Source organism: Myxine glutinosa, chromosome 2 (assembly GCF_964187855.1).
Source record: "Myxine glutinosa chromosome 2, kmMyxGlut1.1, whole genome shotgun sequence".
NCBI classification, from domain to species: Eukaryota; Metazoa; Chordata; class Myxini; order Myxiniformes; family Myxinidae; genus Myxine; species Myxine glutinosa.
The window spans coordinates 245652726-245678367 of NC_136262.1; the positions used below are offsets into that span (position 1 = coordinate 245652726).

The 25642-nt window shown below is 43.0% G+C and overlaps 2 protein-coding genes across 11 annotated transcripts in view; one reads left to right on the forward strand and one right to left on the reverse strand.

Moving 5' to 3' along the window:
• The window catches only part of KNDC1 (kinase non-catalytic C-lobe domain containing 1), a 1149158-nt gene extending 1146330 nt beyond the window's left edge, over positions 1 to 2828 (forward strand). For all 9 annotated transcript variants that reach the window (XM_078772411.1, XM_078772412.1, XM_078772409.1 and 6 more), the window contains one exon: positions 1281 to 2828. In XM_078772411.1, the coding sequence (XP_078628537.1) occupies positions 1281 to 1512 (232 nt within the window). In that variant the 3' untranslated portion in view covers positions 1513 to 2828. The remainder of the gene's footprint in view (positions 1 to 1280) is intronic.
• A 5126-nt stretch (positions 2829 to 7954) lies between these two features.
• LOC137420694 (drebrin-like protein B) overlaps positions 7955 to 25642 on the reverse strand; it is a 118803-nt gene continuing 101115 nt past the window's right edge. Inside the window, exons 9-13 of one of the 2 annotated variants that reach the window (XR_013622502.1) lie at positions 20502 to 20553; positions 14087 to 14166; positions 10858 to 10942; positions 9338 to 9788; positions 7955 to 9286 (exon numbers count right to left, since the gene is read on the reverse strand). Coding sequence is in view for 1 of the 2 variants with exons in the window: in XM_078772403.1 (XP_078628529.1) it covers positions 9649 to 9788; positions 10858 to 10942; positions 14087 to 14166; positions 20502 to 20553 (357 nt within the window). In the remaining variant the exon portion in view is untranslated. Of the gene's footprint in view, positions 9789 to 10857; positions 10943 to 14086; positions 14167 to 20501; positions 20554 to 25642 lie in introns of both variants that reach the window. The other variant, XM_078772403.1, reaches the window with a different exon arrangement.

Here is a 25642-nt window from a genome sequence, read left to right on the forward strand (position 1 = left end):
GGTGCACCAGCTGCTTGAAGATTTAGAAGGAAGAGAAGGACAGAGTGGCGTTTGGATGGCAGTTCCACAGACAGAAGTGAAAAACAAGAGTTGAAGTATGCAATCAGCTTGTATTTGGGAAGAAAACATGAATTCTGGAGTTTACCGTGAAAAATATTTTTTAATAATAAAAACAAACATTACTTGGAAGAGTTGACTTCAGATGCCCTCACCTGAATCCCAAAAGGCCTTCAGGTCAATTTTTCAGCGGTCATTCCGGAGTTTCACAGGCGATGTGATTCATCAATGGGTGTCCCTTGGATGGACGATAAACGGGCGTCCCCGTTTGCCAACATTCGTTGGTAGACATTAGATATCTCAAGGTGTCCTTCGCAAAGAGTAGGCGAGCTATCGCCGGCACCACGGCCAAATTACAAATTTCCACTCTGACCAGCAGAGGGCATTGCCCCAGCATCACAGCCACGCCTTCAGCCAATGATGCTACCCCACAACCTCGTGCTGCATACGGATGAAGTATGAATCAATTTTTCGATCTTTGTCCACAGTAAGATGCTACTCGAAGTATAATAAAGAGCAAGTCTTGCTGGTTATGGCTAGTGCCAACACGCGTCGGCGAACAAGTAGAAAAGTGGATGAAATCAATAGAACGTTGTTTGAGGTGTGCTAACTGATGTTTCCTTCCCAATGGAGATTAACTTGCTCCAAGTACACATTGAGCCTGGTGTTGGCTTAGCGGTTAGGGTGCCGGCTTGGGATCCTAGGATCCTGGGTTCGAATCCCGGTTGATTTCTGAATTAACACCAGGGGGTTGACTCAGCCTGTACATACCTTCTGAGGTCGGCAAATTGAGTACCAGTTCACTGGTAATTCCCTGCGTGTCGCAAGAGGTGACCGTGTGGCAGGAAGGGCATCCGGCTACAAAACATCGCTTCAAAAAGGGGACACACATACCTTTCAAAAAGGGGACACACATACCTTGTAGGACATTAAGTCCCACATTAAGCACATACCTTGCATAGACCCAGAGCAACACCTGTCTCAGGCGGTACACAGACTGCTTCAGGCTCTAAGTCAGTATCATCACCGCTCCACCTGAATAAGCAGATAAGCTCAATATTTAGTTCAGATTTGAGAGAAATGTAAGTAAATTCATTATAGAGAATCGAATTATAAAAGGAAACATTGGTTCGTGCCAATTAATCAACGCTTTGAACTGGATATCGTATCTACTACAGAGTGGAAGTAAAATGTGATGACTCATCATGTGATGCCTCTTCCAGGACGCTGGCTCGCTGCGTGCAGCAGATCACTCTCTTTCAAGTGAATCGCCACATCATTCAGCCACACCAAGACCTGCAGAGTCTGCTCTGGCAAAGACTGCGCATGTTCCACAACGTGGACCTACAGAGCATCGCATCCGAACACCCGTCAAACTACCACAGACTGCCGACGGAAAAAAGCACCAGGAAGGTCCAAGAAATGTTGGCCAAAGTCCGTGCGACTTTCCAATGAAGCTCTGCAGACATTAACTATTGGGAAACCGATTACCAAAAGGAAAGACTTTTTTTTTAAAAAGAGAAACCCATTTTGCACTCGAGTTCTAGTATCCAATAAAGTACCCCTCTGTAGCGAGAGGTTCACCGTCGGGACCTCCACGAGAGCTCCCTGCTTGGAGAACTTGCTGAGCGTGCCATGCTCAGTTCCATCAAGGTTCCATCAAGGCCTCGTTTGCAATGTCATCACTTTACACATGTTTGTGAACATGCTACGTGTTGGATTGCGTCCAGTCTTTTTTGTCAAAGTGATGAGGGCGTACATGTGCAAAGGCCTGCTTTGCACAGGTATGGGAAGCACCTGCAACTTTTCCTTCCTTTTTATAAGCACAATTTTGGTCAATGTAAAATAAAATGGTGCCGCGCCATCAACACCAAAAGGACATTTTGCAAGCGACTTTACTAGAAACAAACAAATTCCACTTTTGAAAGAAACAAATGAAAAAAAACTCACAGAAGAGCACTATTTATATCAAATCCGAATCGCTGGGTTTGTTAAATTCATGTTTGAGGGGAAAGTGTTTGGAAAAGTTTTACAAGATGTAAAACTGACTTCCAACAGCTTCGAGAGAAAAACTTTTGATTTGACCCTTACCTTTTAACCTTTTGTGTCCAATTTTGGGCCAAATTACCTGTGGGAGGCTCCAAGCTCTCGGGGAAGATGTTTTTCTTTCAAAAAACAATAGATTTGCCTCTTTCTGAAGATGTTAAAAATATTGTTTTGAAAAGTTTTCAGTCATATCAGCAATCCATTGCAACATTCAATTGGAGGGACTTGCATTATAATGTTACATTTGGAGCAACGACAATGAGGAAACGTGAATAACAAGGACATTGGGAAAAACATTGGATTGGGAAAAAATGTGAATAACAAGGACATTGGGAAAAACAAGGACATTGGGAGAAGAGTAAAAATGAATAAATAAATAAATAAATACATGTGCTATGTGGAAATTGAATCTGGAAACATGAAAACTCAGGTGGGATTGCCAAACAAACCTTACTTTTCCATGTGCTTTTTAAAAAAGTTTCTAATATGTGTTTTGGTTTTCTCTGCTTCTCCGTTTTGCGTCGATAAACTCTTGGTCAGGTGAAATGATCCGATTTGAGAGCCACAGGTATGACCGGCAGATGGCCTTTTTGTGTTTCCCGAGTTGCTCCATCTTTTTGTACAAACCTTTGTATAAATTACTCTCATTGCCATAAGTTACGCATATTTCAACATTTTATACTTCACTTGCAATGCCATAAGTAAATAAATGGTGATGCTCACAATATGCTGTTGTACACTTTTTAAAATTAAATGCAAAAAAAATTACATATCGCGGCTGAGCTGTTCAATCCATGATGTGAAGGATGGCCCTCTTAAACAATTTCATCCAATGCAAAAATTGGTGCAATCTTTGCCAATGTAATGAAAGAGTTGGAAATCACTGCGCGTCTGTTGAGGAATGGTGAATTTTGGGAGGCCTCGCCTCTTATTATGGAGGCCCATACTCCTGGCAGCTCTTCGCAGCATTCCAAGAAATCGAGAAACGTTTCGGTGAAAACCAATGCTGGACATCCAATCAGGGAATGTGTTGGGGACAGCCAAGCTGAGTACTCTTCTTCTTTTTACCTCCGCCACCAAAGGTGGATGGAAGTTATGTTTTCAACCCTGTCTGTCTGTTTGTTTGCCTGGCTGTCTGTTTGTGAACGTGATATCTCAAAAAGTTGTGGACGGATTTGGACGAAATTTGGCAAAAAAGTAGCGTATGTCACAAGGACGAAATGATTAGATTTTGGTGAAGATCGGGATTCGGATCCGGCTACTAGAATATTTCAAGTGTTTCTTTACCATTGGGAGATCGGGCCAAAAACGATACATAGCAGGATATCTCAAAAAGTTATGGACGGATTTGGACGAAACTTGGTGGACCGGTTGGGTGTCTGACAAGGACGATTTGATTCCATTTTGGTGAAGATCTGAATATAGATTCGGATATGAGAATTATTTCTTTTTTAAGCGATTCTTCACCATTGGGAGATGGGGCCAACAACGATAAACAACAGGATATCTCAAAAAGGTGTGGACGGATTTGGACAAAACTTGGTGGACCGGTTGGGCGTGACAAGGACGATTCGATTCGATTTTGGTGAAGATCTGAATATGGATTCGGATATAAGAATTATTTAATTCTTTCAGTGATACTTCACCATTGGGAGATTGGGCCAAAAACGATACATAGCAGGATATCTCAAAAAGTTATGGATGGATTTGGACGAAACTTGGTGGACATGTGTGTGTGACAAGGAAGAATCGATTCAATTTTGGTGAAGATCTGAATATGGATTCAGATATGAGAATTATTTAATTTTTTCAGTGATTCTTCACCATTGGGAGATAGGGCCAAAAACTATACGTAGCAAGATATCTCAAAAAGTTATGGATGGATTTGGACGAAACTTGGTGGACATGTTGTGTGTGATAAGGAAGAATCAATTCAATTTTGGTGAAGATCTGAATATGGATTCAGATATGAGAATTATTTAATTCTTTCAGTGATACTTCACCATTGGGAGATTGGGCCAAAAACGATACATAGCAGGATATCTCAAAAAGTTATGGATGGATTTGGACGAAACTTGGTGGACATGTGTGTGTGACAAGGAAGAATCGATTCAATTTTGGTGAAGATCTGAATATGGATTCAGATATGAGAATTATTTAATTTTTTCTGTGATTCTTCACCATTGGGAGATAGGGCCAAAAACTATACGTAGCAAGATATCTCAAAAAGTTATGGATGGATTTGGACGAAACTTGGTGGACATGTGTGTGTGACAAGGAAGAATCGATTCAATTTTGGTGAAGATCTGAATATGGATTTGGATATGAGAATTATTTAATTTTTTCAGTGATTCTTCACTATTGGGAGATTGGGCCAAAAACTATACATTGTGGGATATCTCAAAAAGTTATGGATGGATTTGGACGAAACTTGTTGGACATGTTGTGTGTGACAAGGAAGAATCAATTCAATTTTGGTGAAGATCTGAATATGGATTCAGATATGAGAATTATTTAATTTTTTCAGTGATTCTTCACTATTGGGAGATTGGGCCAAAAACTATACATTGTGGGATATCTCAAAAAGTTATGGATGGATTTGGACGAAACTTGGTGGAAGTGTTGTGTGTGACAAGGAAGAATCGATTCAATTTTGGTGAAGATCTGAATATGGATTTGGATATGAGAATTATTTAATTTTTTCAGTGATTCTTCACTATTGGGAGATTGGGCCAAAAACTATACATTGTGGGATATCTCAAAAAGTTATGGATGGATTTGGACGAAACTTGGTGGACATGTTGTGTGTGATAAGGAAGAATCAATTCAATTTTGGTGAAGATCTGAATATGGATTCAGATATGAGAATTATTTAATTTTTTCAGTGATTCTTCACTATTGGGAGATTGGGCCAAAAACTATACATTGTGGGATATCTCAAAAAGTTATGGATGGATTTGGACGAAACTTGGTGGAAGTGTTGTGTGTGACAAGGAAGAATCGATTCAATTTTGGTGAAGATCTGAATATGGATTCGGATATGAGAATTATTTAATTTTTTCAGTGATTCTTCACTATTGGGAGATTGGGCCAAAAACTATACATTGTGGGATATCTCAAAAAGTTATGGATGGATTTGGACGAAACTTGGTGGAAGTGTTGTGTGTGACAAGGAAGAATCGATTCAATTTTGGTGAAGATCTGAATATGGATTTGGATATGAGAATTATTTAATTTTTTCAGTGATTCTTCACTATTGGGAGATTGGGCCAAAAACTATACATTGTGGGATATCTCAAAAAGTTATGGATGGATTTGGACGAAACTTGTTGGACATGTTGTGTGTGACAAGGAAGAATCGATTCAATTTTGGTGAAGATCTGAATATGGATTTGGATATGAGAATTATTTAATTTTTTCAGTGATTCTTCACTATTGGGAGATTGGGCCAAAAACTATACATTGTGGGATATCTCAAAAAGTTATGGATGGATTTGGACGAAACTTGTTGGACATGTTGTGTGTGACAAGGAAGAATCAATTCAATTTTGGTGAAGATCTGAATATGGATTCAGATATGAGAATTATTTATTTTTTTCAGTGATTCTTCACTATTGGGAGATTGGGCCAAAAACTATACATTGTGGGATATCTCAAAAAGTTATGGATGGATTTGGACGAAACTTGGTGGAAGTGTTGTGTGCGACAAGGAAGAATCGATTCAATTTTGGTGAAGATCTGAATATGGATTTGGATATGAGAATTATTTAATTTTTTCAGTGATTCTTCACTATTGGGAGATTGGGCCAAAAACTATACATTGTGGGATATCTCAAAAAGTTATGGATGGATTTGGACGAAACTTGGTGGAAGTGTTGTGTGTGTGACAAGGAAGAATCGATTCAATTTTGGTGAAGATCTGAATATGGATTCGGATATGAGAATTATTTAATTTTTTCAGTGATTCTTCACTATTGGGAGATTGGGCCAAAAACTATACATTGTGGGATATCTCAAAAAGTTATGGATGGATTTGGACGAAACTTGGTGGAAGTGTTGTGTGTGACAAGGAAGAATCGATTCAATTTTGGTGAAGATCTGAATATGGATTCGGATATGAGAATTATTTAATTTTTTCAGTGATTCTTCACTATTGGGAGATTGGGCCAAAAACTATACATTGTGGGATATCTCAAAAAGTTATGGATGGATTTGGACGAAACTTGGTGGAAGTGTTGTGTGTGACAAGGAAGAATCGATTCAATTTTGGTGAAGATCTGAATATGGATTCGGATATGAGAATTATTTAATTTTTTCAGTGATTCTTCACTATTGGGAGATTGGGCCAAAAACTATACATTGTGGGATATCTCAAAAAGTTATGGATGGATTTGGACGAAACTTGTTGGACATGTTGTGTGTGACAAGGAAGAATCGATTCAATTTTGGTGAAGAATGTTTCTACATTATATAAATTCTGTATTTTGATTTTCTGGTCTACTCTGAGATACAAAAGGTAAACTGTTCACCAGGTGGAGGTATATGCTCTCTACTGAGTGCCGTTCTCGTTTCATATGCAGCACATTGCTGTGGGTAGCATAATTTGCTTGCAGATCCACCGATGCAGTGCCCCCTGTGAATTAACTTTCTTGAAAAGGACACCATGGGATCTTTAAAGTCCACCAACTAATGCTGACAGACGAGCGAACCAAGTGACCAGTGTTTATAATTTCATTATCAAGAAAAGTGCTAAGGCCAAGGCCAAGGGCCAAGTGTAAATGACTTTTCTATCGTTTGCTTTTACAGAGTTTGCAATATCAGTCATGCAAACCTGACCAAATCTGTATTATAAAAGGAGCCATGTCTGTCTGTCTGTTTGTCATGTTATGTTATAACTTGAGAACAGATTAACGGATTTCAATAAATCCAACTACAGTGGATTCGGGTAACTCCTGCCCAGGGGTGTTTGGAATCCAATTTTTTATAGGTACATACATGGACACCCGTGTCAACATGTTATCCCTGCAAGGAGAGCAAGCTGGATCTCCCAGGAATCCATTTTCTTCTTCTTCTTCCCACATAGATTAGCCATCGCAGGTAAGATTGGTATTTCCGTCAGCGAAGCGACGGATCTTATATTCTAGTTAGCATAATTTACAAAGTCGGATCATAGAGTCTGACAATGCGAGAGTTCAATTATATTACCTTTAAGTGCTTAAAGGTACCAGCCGAGTATAAAATAAACCTGATCATTCATGAGGTGTCGACACAAGGTGATCAATTCCAACTCCCTTAGCCTGGTGTTGGTTTAGCGGTTAGGGTGCCGGCTTGGGATCCTGGGTTCGAATCCCGGTCGATCGATGAATTAACGCCAGGGGGGTTGACTCAGCCTGTCATCCTTCCGATGTCGGCAAATTGAGTACCAGCTTGCTGGGATGAATGATCACGGTGTGTACCCCAATTTAGAGGCGACTTAGGGCTGGCATCAGGAAGGGCATCCGGCCATAAAAACATTGCCTCAAACAGGGAACCATGATTGTCATGGGGCCCGGAAGGCTAACCCCTGTTCTAGCGGGGGAAAATGGCCTTAAAACGATCATTCATTCATCTCTCCCTTACATTCCCTGGATGGTTTCGAGGGTAGAGTAGCAACCGAACCCCTAATCCTATCCATGTTCCTCCTGATGACCCCAATGATGCATTTGCTCTTTTATTTGATATGATACGATGCAAAATCCCATTTTGCAGGCTGAAATATAAAAATTAATGTTCATTCACGAGTTTAATACAAAACACTATCTACCCATTTCAAAAGCAAAAAAATTTCCATGATGAAAAAACAAAACAAAGGAAATGTAAAAGCAATTTATTCTGTGGATTAAAGGCAAACACATCTGTTCCAATCAGTTAAATTAATCAGGAAAAAAAAGCATCAGGACCAGAGAAATGCAATAACGGAACAAATTAACAAAGGTGAGATCAATTGTTCAAAATACTTTACGAACAAAAAAAAAGGAAGTTCAAAAAGTTAATAGTGCATATTTGTGAAGAAGCAGTTTCATCATCTCTTCTATGAATGCATTTGATAACACGATGATTGCTTTGCTGGAGATCCATCACTAACCTCATGGTTACAAGAGGAATGCAATTTTAAAAAGAAAAGGTTGAATTTTTCGAATAGTCTTTATGAGGGGTCTCGTTTAAATAGTAAGATTTTCTCTGTCCTCTATTCTTTTCCGATGTCCCCTGTCACCCAACATCATACGTCCGATTAAGAGTCACAATGATCCATACGGCATCGAAATTTACTTGCAACTCCTCCTTTTATGCCATTCAGCCCAGTCAAAAGAAGACCTTTTTCTCGAAGCACCATGCCGCATTTCAGTGGGCAGTGCCAAACCATCGCTGGATTGTTGTTGTTGTTGTTGTTGTTGTTGTTGTTATAGTCTCAATTTGGTCCGTTCGTCACAGGATTGTTGGTGTTATAAAAGTTCCCTGAGAAGGAACTTCAAGGAAGGAGGCCGACATTCATCAACCTGTGCAATAGTAGCCAACCTATGGCTGATTGACCGTACTCTGTCCTTTTTTAATGCCGAGAGTCAAGCGAGGCAGCAGTTTGACCATTCATAAGTCATAAAGTCTTCGCTATGACTAGGCCCAAGTCGGCTTTGAACCGCTGACCTCCCAGAATCGGAGCAGATGCGTCAAGTCTGGGAGGTCGTGCTAGTTGTAAGGCCCTCCCGTACTATCAAATGCCATTCCATCCCATCAGCGCCATTCTTGCAGGCGGAGCCACTAGTTGTTAAATAAAACGGCTTTTTATATTCCAATGAACAAACATGTGGTTCTTAAAAGCCATGACTAAGGCTTGGATTTGAGAATTTAACCCAAGGTACCCCTTTCAGTTACTTTTGGCGGAATGCCGAATAGCCCTCAAATTGTTGGCCGCTCCGCTGTGTACAAATTATAATTACAGTTGTATGGAATGGCTACAAGAAAACAAATGAAATACATTGAGCCTCGATTGAGACATTTCCCAAAATAAACATCTTGACAAATAATTATCCAGGGGAAAATATGTTTCCCTTGCAATACAATACATCTTGACACTATTGTTGCTGAACTTGTTTTTTTTAATACAAAAAAGGCTGCGTTCATTAGAAAAACATTATTTAGGCTTCTACTGAGATGCGGTATGATGCAAATTGATGAAAAACATTATTTAGGTTTCTACTGAGATGCAGCATGATGCAAATTGCAAGTGAAAGACAAGTCATCTTCACTCTCCACACCCATCTTAACCTAATCTTACATGTTGCCTTTGACCATGGAATGTGTTTTCAATATTAAACACAAATATAATACGCAACAGTTAATGGCACTTAAACCCCCACGATCCAGTGTCCCTGATCCCAGCATTATCAACTCCTCTCGTCACCATGTCAACTTCTCATCCATTTCAACCATAGATGTCGATCCCATTAATCCCCAGCCCCCTCTAGCTTCATCCCTGCCCCCTATGTCCCTGCCCCCTCCATTATGGCCTCATTCTACTAGTTCAACATAATTGGCAGGAAACATGCCAAAGTGGCCATCTGGAGCTCTGCCTTGCCACCATCCCTCATCGATCTGTTCGATCTCGGAAATTATTTCATCCGGATTGAAGGATATTTCAGAATCGTCGGCTGAAAAAGATGTCGAAGGGAGGTTGAAGTGGAGATCACAAAGGAGGGTTATATTATACATTATACATAGGAATCTGCATGTACATTAACCTGGACATACTAGTACGAGCTACAGAACATGCTTCGTGATGGGGTTGGGGGGGAGAAGAAGGGGGCAAGGGGGGAGTTATGACTATTTTATAAATGCCAGTTACGACAGAAGAACAAATATTAACGTAAGTAGAATGCATTGATATTCAAACACCTCCAAACTTGGGTGTTCACACCCCTACTGGCAATGTCCAATTCATATATTTATTAATGCTGCAATTTCATCGCTTGCTGCAGATGGCGATGTTGTACACCTGTATTTAATGTCATGATGCTATGACAATACGTCAGTTCCAATTTAAAAGAATTGCTAACTTCGTTGCAAATCGGAATCCACACGAGGCCTCGTCTCCTCGTCCCCACACACTCCTCTCATGCACACCCACGTGAAGAATTGAAATTAAACCCTGCGGCATCTATCTGTTGTTTTTTTAAGATTGTGTTAACTAATCTTCAATAATACTGATTGTGAATGCAACACAAAATTAACTAGAACGCCACTCAGTAGAGCGCATACTCCCGCCGTGGGTCAAGTTGGAATAATACGTTTTGTTTAACATCCCCTCTCCCCAAAACAATAAATGAAAAAGAAAGTAAGCCCTAACTGTCAGAGAATTTATTTTGATATATCTCGGAATTAGAGGAGAAAAACATCATTTAAGAATAAGAATAAAAGCTTTAATGCAGTAAAACAGAAAAAAAATTCCCAAAAAAATTCCTGGATCCGGAATAATATCCTGAGCTTCACCAAAAACTAATCAATTCTTCCTTATCCCAAGGGCAATCATCCCACCAACTTTCATCCAAATCCGTTCAGAACTTTTCCAGATATCTTGTTCACGAACACACGAACATATGAACACACATAGGCGCGCGCGCGCGCACACACACACACACACACACACACACACACACACACACACACACACACACACACACACACACACACACACACACACACACACACACACACTCTCACCAGCTTGGTAGTCGTAGATAGCTCGGGCAGATAGACCATACGGTTGTACAGTTAAGGTTGGGATTTCTGGAACTTCTGGCTCACCCTGAGAAACAGAAATCAATAGAAGTCCACAGAGTATGTTACAGCCTGTGACCATTTGACATGCACACCCTTTCCCCAAGACTAAGGCTTTTATTGCAAACACAAAGTATACATGTTGGATTACACACATCGGAGTTTGCTATATATCAAAACTATAACAAGAAGAGAAACGTTTTGTTCCGTTGCTGTGTCATCCCCGGATTTCCCTTCCTGTGGAGTCCCTCACAACTCCTCACTTCTTGCGCTTGAACATGTATCCAGTCTATTCACCACTTGGGTCTTCTTCCCTTCTCCCTTCTTCTCTACCATTCCTGATGATATCCCTCTACCCACATGATGTTGGTGTGTTTCCATGCTGTCCCACTGTGTTCCAGCTGATCTTCTCTATTCTGTGTTCAAGCTCTTCCATGAGCCTTGATTTTGTATAGAAATGAAGAAGAGAGATAACCAAAAAGACAAAAGCACCCAAATTGTGCTACCAAAGCCCAGGAAAACTCGTCTTAGTCACCCTGCAATGAAAGAAATATGTGCCTTAGTTGCACTGCAAACTGTTCCACTTCTGAAACAGCTTAAGTACCATCTTCCCACACAAATCCTGCTTTCAGCCTAGCCAGCGAAATGGTCCTGTTGGCCGACGCCATTCTAGCAAGTTCCCAGCCAGGTGCAACACCGCAAGGAATGGCTGGTGCAGCAAAGCCCCGATATTCGTGCTATAATCGAGAGTTAAGAATAGCTAGCATTTTGAGCAGAAGAGAATACGCAGGCCAAAATGGTGTGCAGTTCACGGGATGAAAAGGTGTTCGGTCACATTTTAGTGAAGCTGTTATCCAAAGGGCATGTATGGTTCTTTGAAACGATATCAGGATAAATGCAAAAGCCAAAACTTGCACACAAGCAAAGTCTGCTTCTCACCCATCAAAGGCAGCCATGTGGACCATTTTATCATCGCATCACTTCCGGCCTGTCTCCTCCAGCCCTCATTTATTTTCTCTGCCAACCCACCCGTGTTCTTCGAGAATTCCTACCCTAGATAATAAGATGAAATTTTCATCTCCATCTCTTCATCCCATATCCTCTCATGTGCGGAACTGACTCCCTGGGCCTGTTGTCTTTTGTCCCTAACTCCCACCTGTCTTTCACAAGTGCTGCTCTGTCGTAACCTCATGTTTTCCCCCATACGCAACCCTGCCCTAGTGCTCTATACTTTTGTGGACCCTCACACACCCATTTCATTTCTAGCACGCATGTGCAATGACTTTGGAAGAGGATCAGAGGGAAACAGCGAGACATTCTGTGAACCTGCTGCCATCCATAGTTTAGCTCCTCTGTGGACCAAGATTTCTGAATAAATAATAATAATTAAACAATTCCAAAAGCCCTTTCCTGCATACTGACCATTTGACCCATCATGCCAGTTGGGAGAAACTAATCCTGGGCGTAACTGGGGATTAGTGGGAGGGCGGAGGATGCTCTTTACCAAACTTTCTGGAGGCAACCTTGCATTCCCCTTTCCTTCCCTCCAATCTCCTCCCAATCTTTCGCTGTAATTTCCAACAGATTATGGTTACAGTGTTATTTCTATTTTGTATACATGGCCAATGCTCGTGGAAGAGCTAGTATATTGAATGGATCAGGATGCACCAGGACAAAATGAACAGCAGAGAGAGAGGTGAGACACCAACAGCAGAGCTGAAGGGAAAGATAGAGGGAGACTTGGACAAACAATAGGTATGGGGAGGAATGGGGGCAGGAGAGGACACGTGGCGTGGACAAGATGGATACAGAAGGAATCTCTCCGGAGGGAAAAACTAGAAATTTGGAAAACGGCGGGCTTTGGGTGGGGTTAACAAGGGCAGATAAGATCATGGTTCTGGATTTGGACTATGAACAGCTGTCTTGAAAGCTTGGAGGAAGGAATTAGATTGAAGACAAGTCAGGAGACGACGATGGTTCACAAGCGAGCGGTATTCAATGACAAAGGACGGGCTATAACCGAAACAGGCCCAGACTGGGGGGTCGGGGGCCCACGTGGCAGGTGTCAGCCCCCGACATGCGGTGTACATGCCTATTTACAAAGGGCCCCAATGCGCTGCGTGCGCAGGCCTTTAATTAAGAACCAGATGTACGTAATTGTGTGTGGTGCTGTCCTGGAAATGTCAAAACGAAGGTTACTGACCTTGAAATGAGATAGAAAATAATGTATAATCAGTTATGAGGTTAGTTAGCTACACAATACCGAAAATTCGGTTCGATTCCAACAACTTTGAAACTTTGACCTTTGTTCAAAGGTCAAAGATTCTGAAATTTGTTGGAAAACTTGTATTTCATGATGTGTGATAATATAAGATCATGTACGACATTTCACCTGATCAGGAAGTGAACAATGTAATCAAACCATCAAAAATCGACTTTTCTAAATTTCGTGACCTTGTGACCTTGACCTTGGGGCGAAAATGAAAAATCGAGCTCCGTGGGGCTAGACACATGACATTGGCCAAACCAAATACCGAAACCCCTTTCAGATTCCACCAACTCTCTCGGAGAAAATGTAGCTTGAAATCGATTACCCCCTAAAAAGACATCTTTTTTGGGCGTGGCTCCGCCCACAATGGGCGCAATACGCCCACTCTTGGCAGGACACAACTAGATCATGATATCAACCTCCCACCCAAGTTTCATCAAGATCGGATGATATCATCGGGTAGTTATGCTGTGGACAGACAGACAGACAGACAGACACACACCCATGACGAATATAGTGGTCACTCTGTTTGATAACTCGTGAACCAATAATGTGGAATTTGATTCCACAGGTGAGAGAGAGGAGACATTTGCAAAATCTCACAAGTTGCTCTCGTTATTTATACCGACCCATTTGGGAGTTTCGGAAATAAAATATGAAACATTTCCCAAACACTTATGGATTAAGGACCAATTAAAGGCCTAAAAACAGCTTATAGTTAGTGCAAAACAATTACTTAATTATAATAAACCACAAAGCAAAAACAGGAGTAAAATAAGCAGAAAAACGACATGCTGTAAATGATTGCATTCCAAGCAAAGGAGTGTCAAAGCAAACAACAGGAGGGGAAATGTCACCATCTGAATGATTCCATTTTAAGATGTTTATTCCATTTTAATTTACCTCATCCTCAGGTGATTCATAATCGGGAACATCCTTTGCGTCCTCCGTCACACCATCTTCATCATTTTCTTGCAATTCTTCTATGAAGCAAAGAGGGATTTAAAACAATTATATATATATATATTGCACTGTATTTTTTTGCAGATATGGCTTAGGGATAAATGGGCCTAGCCTTTACTTCATTTATACAGGGTTGAGAAACCAGTTATTTTAAAAGTACATGTTCAACATAAGCGTACGTAATAAGTGTATGACAAGGTGGGGGCTGAGTTTGTTTTAGCGAGCGCCTCGCCTTTCCACCCCAAATATTTGTGTCTGAGTTTCTGGTTCCACCCCTTCTCCCCCCCCCCCCCCCCACCTCTGCTTTACGTCGTCATCCACAATTTAATGTCTTCAAGTGGAAATTTTGTTAGCAGTGCCAGTAGTATATGTGGCCCAGATAGGGGGAGCAGAACATAGGGCCTCATGGATCAAGCAACCAGATGGGTGGTAAAATCCACGTGGCCCAAGCAGCATTGGAGGTTACGAAGTTGCATGAGATGAGGGTCACTTTCTCTCCATAGCGCCCAATGAGCACGCAGCAAGGGGGCTGAGGTGTCTCCCCCATGGGGGGTTATAAAAGGTGCTCTCCCTTGACCTCTCTTGCATCATGGGCCCCAACCTCACTGCTTGTGGGCGCTGTGGCTGGGTGACCCCTCCTTCACCATGCCCATGTTTGTCCTCAAGGCCGGGGCAAGGAGCAATGGGGATAAAAACTCGGATAGAGCGTGCCGGGCCATTGGCACCAAGGACAAGGCTTGCACGCAAGCAGGTAGCTCGCGCTCCAGGTTCTACTGTTCTTTCTTTCTCAACCCTGTATAAATGAAGTAAAGACTAAGGCATCTATAAAATAATAAGCTAAGGCATCGATTATAAAAGCTAAGGGGATTCCATCCTTAAGGAGCTAAAGTCTTTTTCCCCCGCTGATCTCATCGCCCCCAATTGGATGTGGTATGTCACCCAATGGTGCAAACCACTCTGCAATTTTCCCATCGCCATTGTCCTCAGTGTCCACATTGCTAAGAACTCGAACTTTGCTTCTCTGGGGAGAGGGAGTATGACAGTGGACATCATACAGTCTTCACGTTCGTGTGCTGAGCAACAGTGTACAATGTCGTAGCGAACTTTGCTTATTTGGGGGACACGGAATGTCGTCCCATTGGGCAAACGACTCTTCAATTTTCCCGCCACCCACATCACTAAAAACGCCAACTTTCTCTTCAATACATCTTCTTTATATATATGATAAAAATCTTTCTTACGATATATTTTTTATAAAAGGCCAATACATAAGATTGTTAATATTCATGAGTGTGTACTTGGTGAGGAGAAGTATCCCATCAAATCAATACACACACACATATATATACACACACAGTCCACTATATTCAGACCGCTACACGCGATTCGCGGAATCTGCGTATTCACGGTTGATAAAGTGCGACCTGTTTCTCTATTCGCGGAAAAATGTCCCCCAAATTCGCGGGTGTTTTTCTTTTCGCGGCTGTGTTCCGCGAAATGGCGCTTTTTTCCCCTATTCGTGGCCATGGTCCGCGAATTCGTGGTAATGTTTCGCGGGATATCCCGTCATTAACACTGTGAACAGCTTCACATGATATTTCACCGTTCACAGGTAAACAATGTTTCACGTGATATCCCACCAGCTGCATAAAACGTCATCCCTGCATGTTACTGTACAGAATGAAAACATTCCATAGTATCTATTAGTGCAATTAGGTGTCTCCCTTTTCCCCATTGAAACAATGGCACGGCATGTATTCATGGATTTTCTATCGACATTCACAGATTTTCATCGACATTCGCAGGTTGTGTTGTGTCTCACCATTTCCGTGACTTTCATCAACCTTTGCGGATTATCGTCGACATTCTCGGGATTTGTCTCACCATTTGGGGATTTTGCTTCGCCAATCGCAGATTTTGCCTCGCCATTCGCGGTTTGTTCCTCTATATTCGCAGATTTTCACGACTCGGGAACCAAACCCCCCCTTTTTCCATTGAAACAATGCCCTGCTATTCACGGGTTTTGCTATTCACAGATTTTCCAGGAACGTATCCCCAGCGAATAGCCGGGTCCAACTGTATATGTATTCGTTGTTAATACAGTTTAGCTGGCTCTGGTCTAAACATCTAACCAAATCGTTATCAATTCCTAACATAGTCATAGCCAGTGTATCGGTATGAAGATTATGGCAACTCTTGCAATGAAAACAAAAAGTCGTTGAACACTTTTGGCATTTCCATCCAAGCATGACTTGCTTCATGATGCTGTGACCCCAAATTTAAAACCCACATACTGTGTTGATTTGCTCTGTCACCCAGCATGTCATTTATGGAAAAAGTACAATGCTGTCTCTCTGTCTTTCAAACTTTGTGGGTACAAACTGCTTTGGTGGCTTGTAGCTCTGTTGCATCATTTTGCACAAAATGTCACCTATTAGCATAATGGATGTCATTTATCGATGAAACGCACGTGTTGTTTTGCTTTTACTCCAGGATCAAATTACGACGTGGGATTTCTGAAAACTAAGGGAATAACGTTGGCAAGTGGTGTTACACCACAAAATCAGGCTTGATTTGCCATGGAGCAAAAGAGTCAAGCTTTCTTAGAATCATGCCATAGCCCCATGATAAAAATGGTTGAAAAAAGCAAATAAACTGCATGTTGAGTTTTTAAAAAAGAAGATAATCAATCAAACAGGTTGCATACGTATGATGTTATAAACTAGAACGAGCAATCAAAGATTACAGACCCTCACCAGGACTTGCTTTGTGTCGTGTTTCATGGGGTTTTATAGTACGTATTTTATAGACGTACTCACATTCTAATTGTACATCCTTCGTAAAGGTACTCGGTTGAAAAAAACGATAATATGTACTACTGGTGGTATTTATTGCCCATGTTTGCATGTTCTGTGTGGACAGACAAAGAACCAAACCAACTGACCCAAATGCAATACCCTCTCCACAGGTGAGGGTAATAAGGAACATCAAATAAATGGAGGAACAAATTAATTTGTTTAGTTATGTTTTACTTTATTGTTGCACAAAGATATATGTTGTTATGTTTTTTGCACTTTTTTCTTTTCTTTCTTTTTTGTATACAAGATCGAGACTCGTGTTAGAGCTAACATTAATCACGGAAAAACAAACTGACAAAAAAAAAACATATGATAAAGGGAGTGCGAGACAAGATGGTGGTGAACAGCTGTTTGAAAGACCTGGGGGGAGGAGTGGGATTGAAGGGAGTGGGGGGAGTTTGTTCCAGAGGTGGGAGAAAAGAGGAATGAAAGAGTGAAGGTGAGCAGAGAGTCTTGATTTTGGCAGTTTAACCATAAGAGGGTTGCTGGCAGATCTTGTGCGACCTCTAGGAATATTTGGCGGACAGAGCACAGACAGAGCTGGGGGAGCAAAGCCAGAGAGAAGTCGGTAGAAGACAGAAAGACCACCAACCTGCCTGCAGTGAGTGAGTGAAAGGCCCTCGGATTTAGCTTCATCGCGGAAGATTCCAATGATTTTGAAAGCTTCGATTTCAACAGCGTGAAGCCGAGCTAGGTGTGAGGCAGGAGCACCAGCCCAGAGGGGAGAACAGTATTCCATTGAGCTGCGGATGAAAGCCTTGTATGTGGTGAGGAGCTCAGGTGTGCCAAGGAAGGACTTCGCATGACGGAGGATTCCCAGTCGGCGACTGGCTTTGGAGGTCAGCTTGGAAATGTGTTTTTCCCAGATAGTGAGACCCAAAAGCTTGAGTGACAGAACTTCTTGGAGAGGATTGTTAAGAAAGTAAATGGGAGGGGTTTTCAGTCGGTCTTTTCAGAGAGACATAGTGAGAGTGTGAGATTTGTCAGGATTGAAAGACATGTTCCACTTATTTGACCAGTCTGTGATTTTGTCCAGGTTTGCAGAGAGTGAGGAGGCTGCAGACTGCCGATCTGAGGGATGAGGAATGGAGCGGCAGAGAGTGGAGTCATCAGCAAAGAGATAGAGAGGATTTTCAAAAGTCAGATAGATCATTGATGAAGACTAGCAAAAGCACAGGGCCCAGAACACTGCCTTGTGGAACTCCAGCCTGAACAGGAAGGGCAGATGAGAGAAATCCATTCAGGGCCAAACGTTGACTACGTTGTCAAACGTTGCCAAACGTTGAGAGGAAGTCCGCAAGCCATGCGTGGAGATTTCCATGGATACCATAGGAGGAGAGTTTGGTGAGCAGAGCGGGGTGCCAGACCGTATCGAAGGCACGTGTCAAGGGAGATAGCTCTAATTTCCTGTTTGATATTGAGGACCTCCATCCATTGTTGCGACAGCAGAAGCAGCATGTCCAGAGTGGAGTGACCTGATGTGAAACCAAATTGATGATCAGAGATCAAGCCATTGGAAGGATTTGATATCCAAACAATGATGGATTCTATGACTTTGCTGATAATTGGGAGTAGGCTGATTGGTCTGTAGTTGCAAGGATCTGTTTTTGCACCTTTTTGTGTAAATCAGTGATGTTGGCTGATTTCCAAGATGCTGGCAGATGACCTTGAGTAAAAGAGAGGGTGAAGAGAATAGTGAGAGGGTGTGAAAGAGTGGCAGAGCAGGATTTTCAGACCCATGGGCTGATGCCGTCTGGTCCAGTTGCAGAATCAGTCGAGGTTTGACAGAAACTTCTCCACCGTGTCAGGAGAGAAGGACACAGAGTCAAGGAGAAGCTGGTTTCGACTAGGTAAGGTGGGAACAGAGAGAGATGGGTTTGGGACACAAGATTTTGAGGCAAACACAGACTTGAGGCATTCGGCTTTGTCACGTGCGGAGTCAGCTGTGTAGCCATTTGAGATAAGGGAGGGGATGGAGGGGGAACAAACACCAGAGACAGATTTGACCAGACGCCACCAGGATTTGGAGGAAGGAGACAGGTTTAAGAGTTCAGTGATAATGCTTCCTGGCACTCCTGAGGGTAGACACACACTTGTTCTGAGATTGGTGGAAGGAAGTGTGATTGCCTTCAGTTGGACTAGCCTTCCAGGAGGCAAAGGCAAGTTGTTTCAGGGCAACTGCCTCACCATAAGATTCAGTCTACCATGGATGGGAGGAAGGATACCTCTTCGATACGGATGAGCAAGTGCACAAAGCAGAGGCGCAACATTGGCTCTATCAGCGGGAAGAGCATTCTTACTTACGAAAGGGATACATAAAATCTAATGTCACGGGGGAATAAATATTTCAGTTGATAAAGAGTGCATGTTTAAGAAAGAAAAATGAGAAGTGGCTTCAGCCATTTGTGCTTATCATTCCTTGCCTGTTCGTGGTTCGGTAAGTACAAGGCAGACTTTGTCAATCAATCGCAACCATGTGGTGCAAATCAACCGACAATGCAATGGGTGGTGTCAAGATGCTAACAATGATGAGGAAAGGTAAAATTACGGTTCAAGTAATGTAACGTTCAGAGAACGATTCAATAACGAAGCAATCTCCTGCTGTGAAAATTGCGTTCGGTGTAGTTCGGCATGGTTCACTTGTCATGCAAAAGGAGGAAAATGCACCTGCACAGGTGAGAAACAAACATTGCAATGATGCAGATGTAATACAGCTGCACTAAAGGGGTTCATTTGTCACTGTTCATCGTTCAAAGTTACTGCGATGTCTGTAATAAATATTTGCACTATATTTTCTAATTAACACTTGTTAATTTTCTAATGTTAATATCATGGGAGTTCCCGTAAAATAAACTTTGAAGCAGTAGGACGCCATTGGGCCCATCAATCCTGTGCATACGATTGTTCGTGCTCTGTCCTTTTTTTAAATACTGAGGGTCAGGCAAAGAAGCAGCACGTTTCATTTGTAAAGTATTGTAATGACTCAGCCGGGGTTTGAACCGCTGCCTCTAACACTCAGAGCGGATGCTCCAACCATTACGCCACCGAGTCTGATAAAAAATGACAACAAGCTTAACCTACTTAAACAGGATAGAGCATGGATTATTAATGACCAATATCAGAGACAAAGTAATGAATATCAAGAAATAAGCAAACCATGAAACAAACTGTTCTGTGTTCATGTTCTTAAAGTTTAAAATTACCCACAAAGTACCCCTTTTGCAAAGCATGGCTTGCCAGTTGTATTGCTTTCCTCAATCAACATGACACCACTGCCCTGCCACCACCCGACAATGTAGTGCTGAGCAGAATCACCTAATGCAGATTAATGTTTAATGCAGGGTTGGAAAAGTTAAAAAGTGCTCTTCATCAATTTTAAACAAGCAGGTGGATGAAATATTAGAAGATACAAGAAGTTGAATGAGGTGCCATGTACAAGCGGCAGTTGCTGCCAAGCGAAGATAACAAGGGTGGCACGGGTTCAAGAAAATGCATACCTTGGTGTTTACTGGAAGTTTTCCATTCTGGTTTGGTATCAGGTAATGCAGCCTGGGGGATAAAATTGCAAATAAAAACACATGGAAAAAAACAACAACCCATTAACACAAAATACTACGACGTACGTCAAAGCCTTTATCATGGATGGGATGGAGGTTTAAATTACAAGGAAGTATGATGGTCTTCGTTTTTGTAAGTAAATAACTGGTAAAGTACATCGTTAACGTCTCCACAACTCCTAGTGATTAAGCCTTACGAGAGATCATGAGACACAGTGGAGTAACTGCTCGATTTGGAGGACAATTTTGTGGGATATTATGTTGTGTCCCTCCAAGCTAAAAAAAACATCCGTTGAGGAGTTGTGAGAAACATTTGTCATTTGCAGATGACACGGGTTCATGCATCAGAACATAATATAATTCCGTCCACTGTGAATTGAAAAGGTGCAGCTGGGTTGCTTGTGCAGGTTAAATAAGTTTCCTCCAATCAGGACAAACTTGTCTTACCAGCACATCGCACCCTTATCACCATGGAGAAGCGTTGAGCCATTGTGTACCACAAACAAATAATATTATGATTATTAAATAGTACATTTGAAATACTTGACAAAAACCCTAGTGGGAAGGGGAATGAAATAGAACCACCTTTGGAGGCCATTTTTCCCCGCAGAGCAGGGGTTGGCCTTTTTCAGGCACTGTGGTCCCCTTTTTTGAAGCAATGTTTTATGGCCGGATGCCCTTCCTGCCACCAACCCTGCCTCTTGTGACGCACAGGGAATTACCAGTGAGCTGGTACTCAATTTGCCGACCTCAGAAGGATGACAGGCTGAGTCAACCCCACTGGTGTTAATTCAGCGATCGACCGGGATTCGAACCCAGGATCCTAGGATCCCAAGCCGGCACCCTAACAGCTAAGCCAACCCCAGGCTCGGGAAGGGGAATTAAATGGCATCCGATAAATGACATATCAACAACAAATGGCAAACTTCCCTAATATAAACTGCCTTGCCCTTGAACCCCATTTCATTAGGGAAACAATTTCATTTGTGCCTTCGAATATGTCATATGTCATACTACAATTTGAGAAGTGCATCGGAATGAGTTGAAAACCGGTGGTTGTAAGCAGGGTGTGCCCAGGAGATTTTTGTGGTTAAAATAAATGTCATAGTCTTTGGGTTCAGGGTGGGGTGAGAATGGGGTGGCCCAATTCTCTCTATGTAAATATGACGGGGTATTAAATTTCGAAGAATTATCCCGTCCACAAGGATGGGTTATTCGGTTTTTTTTTTGTTGGTTTTTTTTGTTTTGTGTATACAAGATCGAGGCTCGTGAAAGAGCTAACATTAATCACACAAAAAGACAAACCGACACACAAAACACAAAAAACAAGGGGAGCGGCAGACAAGATGGGGAGAGAGGGGGAAGGAAACAAACACAACATTTGAGAGCAGGGACATCGGGAGGACTTGGGGGGAGGTGGGAGAGGAATAAAACATATGAACACTGCAAGGACTCTGGGGTGAATTACCGGGGGTAGAAAAGATCAAGGTTTTCGATGGGGGAAGATAAGAGATGGTGGTGAACAGCTGTTTTAAAGACCTGGAGGGAGGAGTGGGATTGAAGGGAGTGGGGGAGTTTGTTCCAGAGGCGGGAGAAAAGGGGAATGAAAGAGTGAAGGTGAGCAGAGAGCCTAGACTTTGGCAGTTTAACCATAAGAGGGTTGCAGGCAGATCTTGTGCGACCTGAAGGAATATTGGGGGGACAGAGCACAGAGAGAGCTGGGGGAGCAAGGCCGGAGAGGAGTCGGTAGAAGACAGAAAGACCACCAACCTGCCTGCGGTGAGTGAGTGAAAGGCCCTCGGAGTTGACTTCATCGCAGGAGATTCCAATGATTCTGAAAGCTTTGGCCTCAACAGCGTGAAGCCGAGCAAGGTGTGAGGCAGAAGCACCAGCCCAGAGGGGGGAACAGTATTCCATTGAGCTGTGGATGAAAGCCTTGTATGTAGTGAGGAGCTCAGGTGTGCCAAGGAAGGACTTCGCACGACGGAGGATGCCCAGTCGGCGACTGGCTTTGGAGGCCAGCTTGGAAATGTGGTTTTCCCAAGAAAGATCATGGCAGATAGTGAGACCCAAAAGCTTGAGCGACATAACTTCTTGGAGAGGATTGTTGAGAAAGTAGATGGGAGGGTTGTCCAGTCGGTCCTTTCGGAGAGACATTGTAAGAGTGTGAGATTTGTCAGGATTGAAAGACATGTTCCACTTGTTTGACCAGTCTGTGATTTTGTCCAGTTCTGCAGAGAGTGAGGAGGCTGCAGACTGCCGATCTGAGGGATGAGGAATGGAGCGGCAGATAGTGGAGTCATCAGCAAAGAGATAGAGAGGATTTTCCAGAGTCGGAGAGGTCATTGATGAAGACCAGAAATAGCACAGGGCCCAGAACACTACCTTGGGGAACTCCAGCCAGAACAGGACGGGAAGATGAGAGAAATCCATTCAGGGCCACACGTTGCCTACGACCAGAGAGGAAATCCGCAAGCCATGAGTGGAGATTTCCCTGAATACCATAGTAGGTGAGTTTGGTGAGCAGAGCTGGGTGCCAGACCGTATCGAAGGCACGTGATATGTCAAGTGAGACAGCTCTGATTTCCTGTTTGGCATTGAGGACCTCCATCCATTGTTGAGACAGCAGAAGCAACATGTCCAGAGTAGAATGACCTGGTCTGAATCCAAATTGATGATCAGAGATCAAGCCATTGGAGAAGAGGAAGGATTTGATATCTGAAGCAATGATGGATTCCATGACTTTGCTGATAATTGGGAGCAGGCTGATTGGTCTGTAGTTGCAAGGATCTGTTTTTGCACCTTTTTTGTGTAAAGCGGTAATGTTTGCTGATTTCCAAGATGCTGGCAGATGACCTTGAGCAAAAGAGAGGGTGAAAAGAACAGAGAGAGGGTGAGATAGAGTGGCAGAGCAGGATTTTAGGACCCGAGGGCTGATGCCACCTGGTCCAGTTGCAGAATCAGAGTCGAGGTTTGATAAAAACTTCTCCACCTTGTCAGGATAGAAGGACACAGAGTCCAGGAGCAGTTGGGTTCGACTGGGAAAGGTGGGAACAGAGAGAGATGGGTTTGGGACACAAGTTTTGAGGCAAACACAGAGTTGAGGCATTCGGCTTTGTCACGTGCGGTGTCAACTGTGTAGCCATTTGAGGTAAGGGAGGGGATGGAGGGGGAACAAACACCAGAAACGGATTTGACCAGACGCCACCAGGATTTGGAGGAAGGAGACAGGTTTGAGAGTTCAATCTTGAGTGTGGAGAGAGAGTGCTTCCTGGCACTCCTGAGGGTAGAAACACACTTGTTTCGAGCTTGGTGGAAGGAACTGAGATTGCCTTCAGTTGGATTTGCCTTCCAAGACGCAAAGGCAAGTTGTTTCAGGGCAACTGCCTCACCACAAGATTCAATGTACCATGGACGCGAGGAAGGGTCGGACAACTGAAGACGAGATGGGATAAATCTGTGCATGAGAGAGCGCAGTTTGCTTTGGAAGAATTCCCAGGAAGAATTGATGTCAGAGGCATTAGAGATGGGAGACCAGTCCAGTTGATTGATGGCTGCTTGCAGACCATGCCAGTCGGCCTGAGTGAAATGCCAGACTCGTCTGCGCTGAGGAGGCTCTCTGAGAATGGCCAGTGAGATGTCCACTTTAACAAGCACATGATGAGAAGAACCGATTGGAGCAGAAGAAGAGCAGCAGACATTTGCAGGGAAGTTAGTGATAACCAAGTCCAGAAGAGAAGATACTCCATTGACTGAGATCCGGGTCGGGAAATTGACAGATTGTGTCAGTCCCAATGAGTCGCAGAAGTCCTTTGCTGAGGTGCCATGGCTGGTGAGAGATGAACCCACACCCAGCCAGCTGGCATGATGACAGTTGAAGTCGCCACATATGAGGAAGAGAGAGTTTGGATGAGTTGATAGAAGTTGGTCCATGTTGTCCGACAGAGAAATGTAAATGGAGTCATCACTGTTTGGAGGACGGTACAGAACACATATGAACAAAAGGTGGGAGCGGAGAGGAAGCCGTAGCCAGAGGTACTCCTGTGGGTGGGGTGGAGAGAGGGCAGTGCAGGGAGAGTGAGGAAGAGAGTTTTTGATAAAGATAGCCACCCCACCACCAGGACGAGGATCAGGTCTATCGTACCGGAGGAGGGAGTAACCAGGAAGAGATATTAAGGAATCAGAGACATCTTGAAGGAGGAAAGTTTCTGTTAAGCAGATCAAGTCTGGATTTTCAGAAGCAACCTGAATGGAGAGATCAATCAGGTTTGAGCGAAGGCCCCGGATGTTTGAGGTCCATACCGTTAGTGAGGAGAGGGGGGAGCATCGGGTGCAGGACAGGGGAGGGGAGGGGTAGGGTCAGATGAAGGGTGAGAGGGGGATGTAGGAAGAGCAGTTGATAGTGTGTCAGAGATTACAGAAGAGTTACAAGAAAGGGAAGGATGAGGAGGACGAAAGGTTTGATGGTGATGGAATGAGGCACAGTGAGAGTTTGTTTGAGGGGGGGGGGGGGCAGAGGAAAGTAGAAGGTTGGGGGAGGTGGAGGTATGACATAGGAGGGAGAGGAAGTGGGGAGGAGGCAGCTTTGAGAAGGAGGTGGGAGGAGGGAGAATTTGGGAGGGATGGTTGGGGGCGGAGATTTGAAGGGGAGGGGCAAGGGGGGAGTTTAGTGGATGATTAATGAAAGATGAACATATATAACAAATTGGGTTTGTTGTGATTTTCAAGTTAGCGATTCGTTTAAGAACGATGGAGGAGGGATGGAATGAATGAGAATTTAGAGCATGGAGTGATTTGGAATCATAAGAGATTGAATATTTTTTTGAAATGGAATGAGTTGAAGAGGAAATTGAAAGGAGCCTTTTAAATAAGAAGAAAAACAGCGTGTTGTAATAAACCACTGAATAAAACACTGAAGGGGATAATTGAAACATATTTAAACAGAACTGTGAAGAACAATCTTATATTCACAAAAATACCAATGGGGATAGGAAGCCTAGAGCGACGACCACGAGTCACTTGAACAGGGCAAAAGGTGGAAGGCAAGGGGAAAATGGGGGCGGGGCGAGACAGCACACATG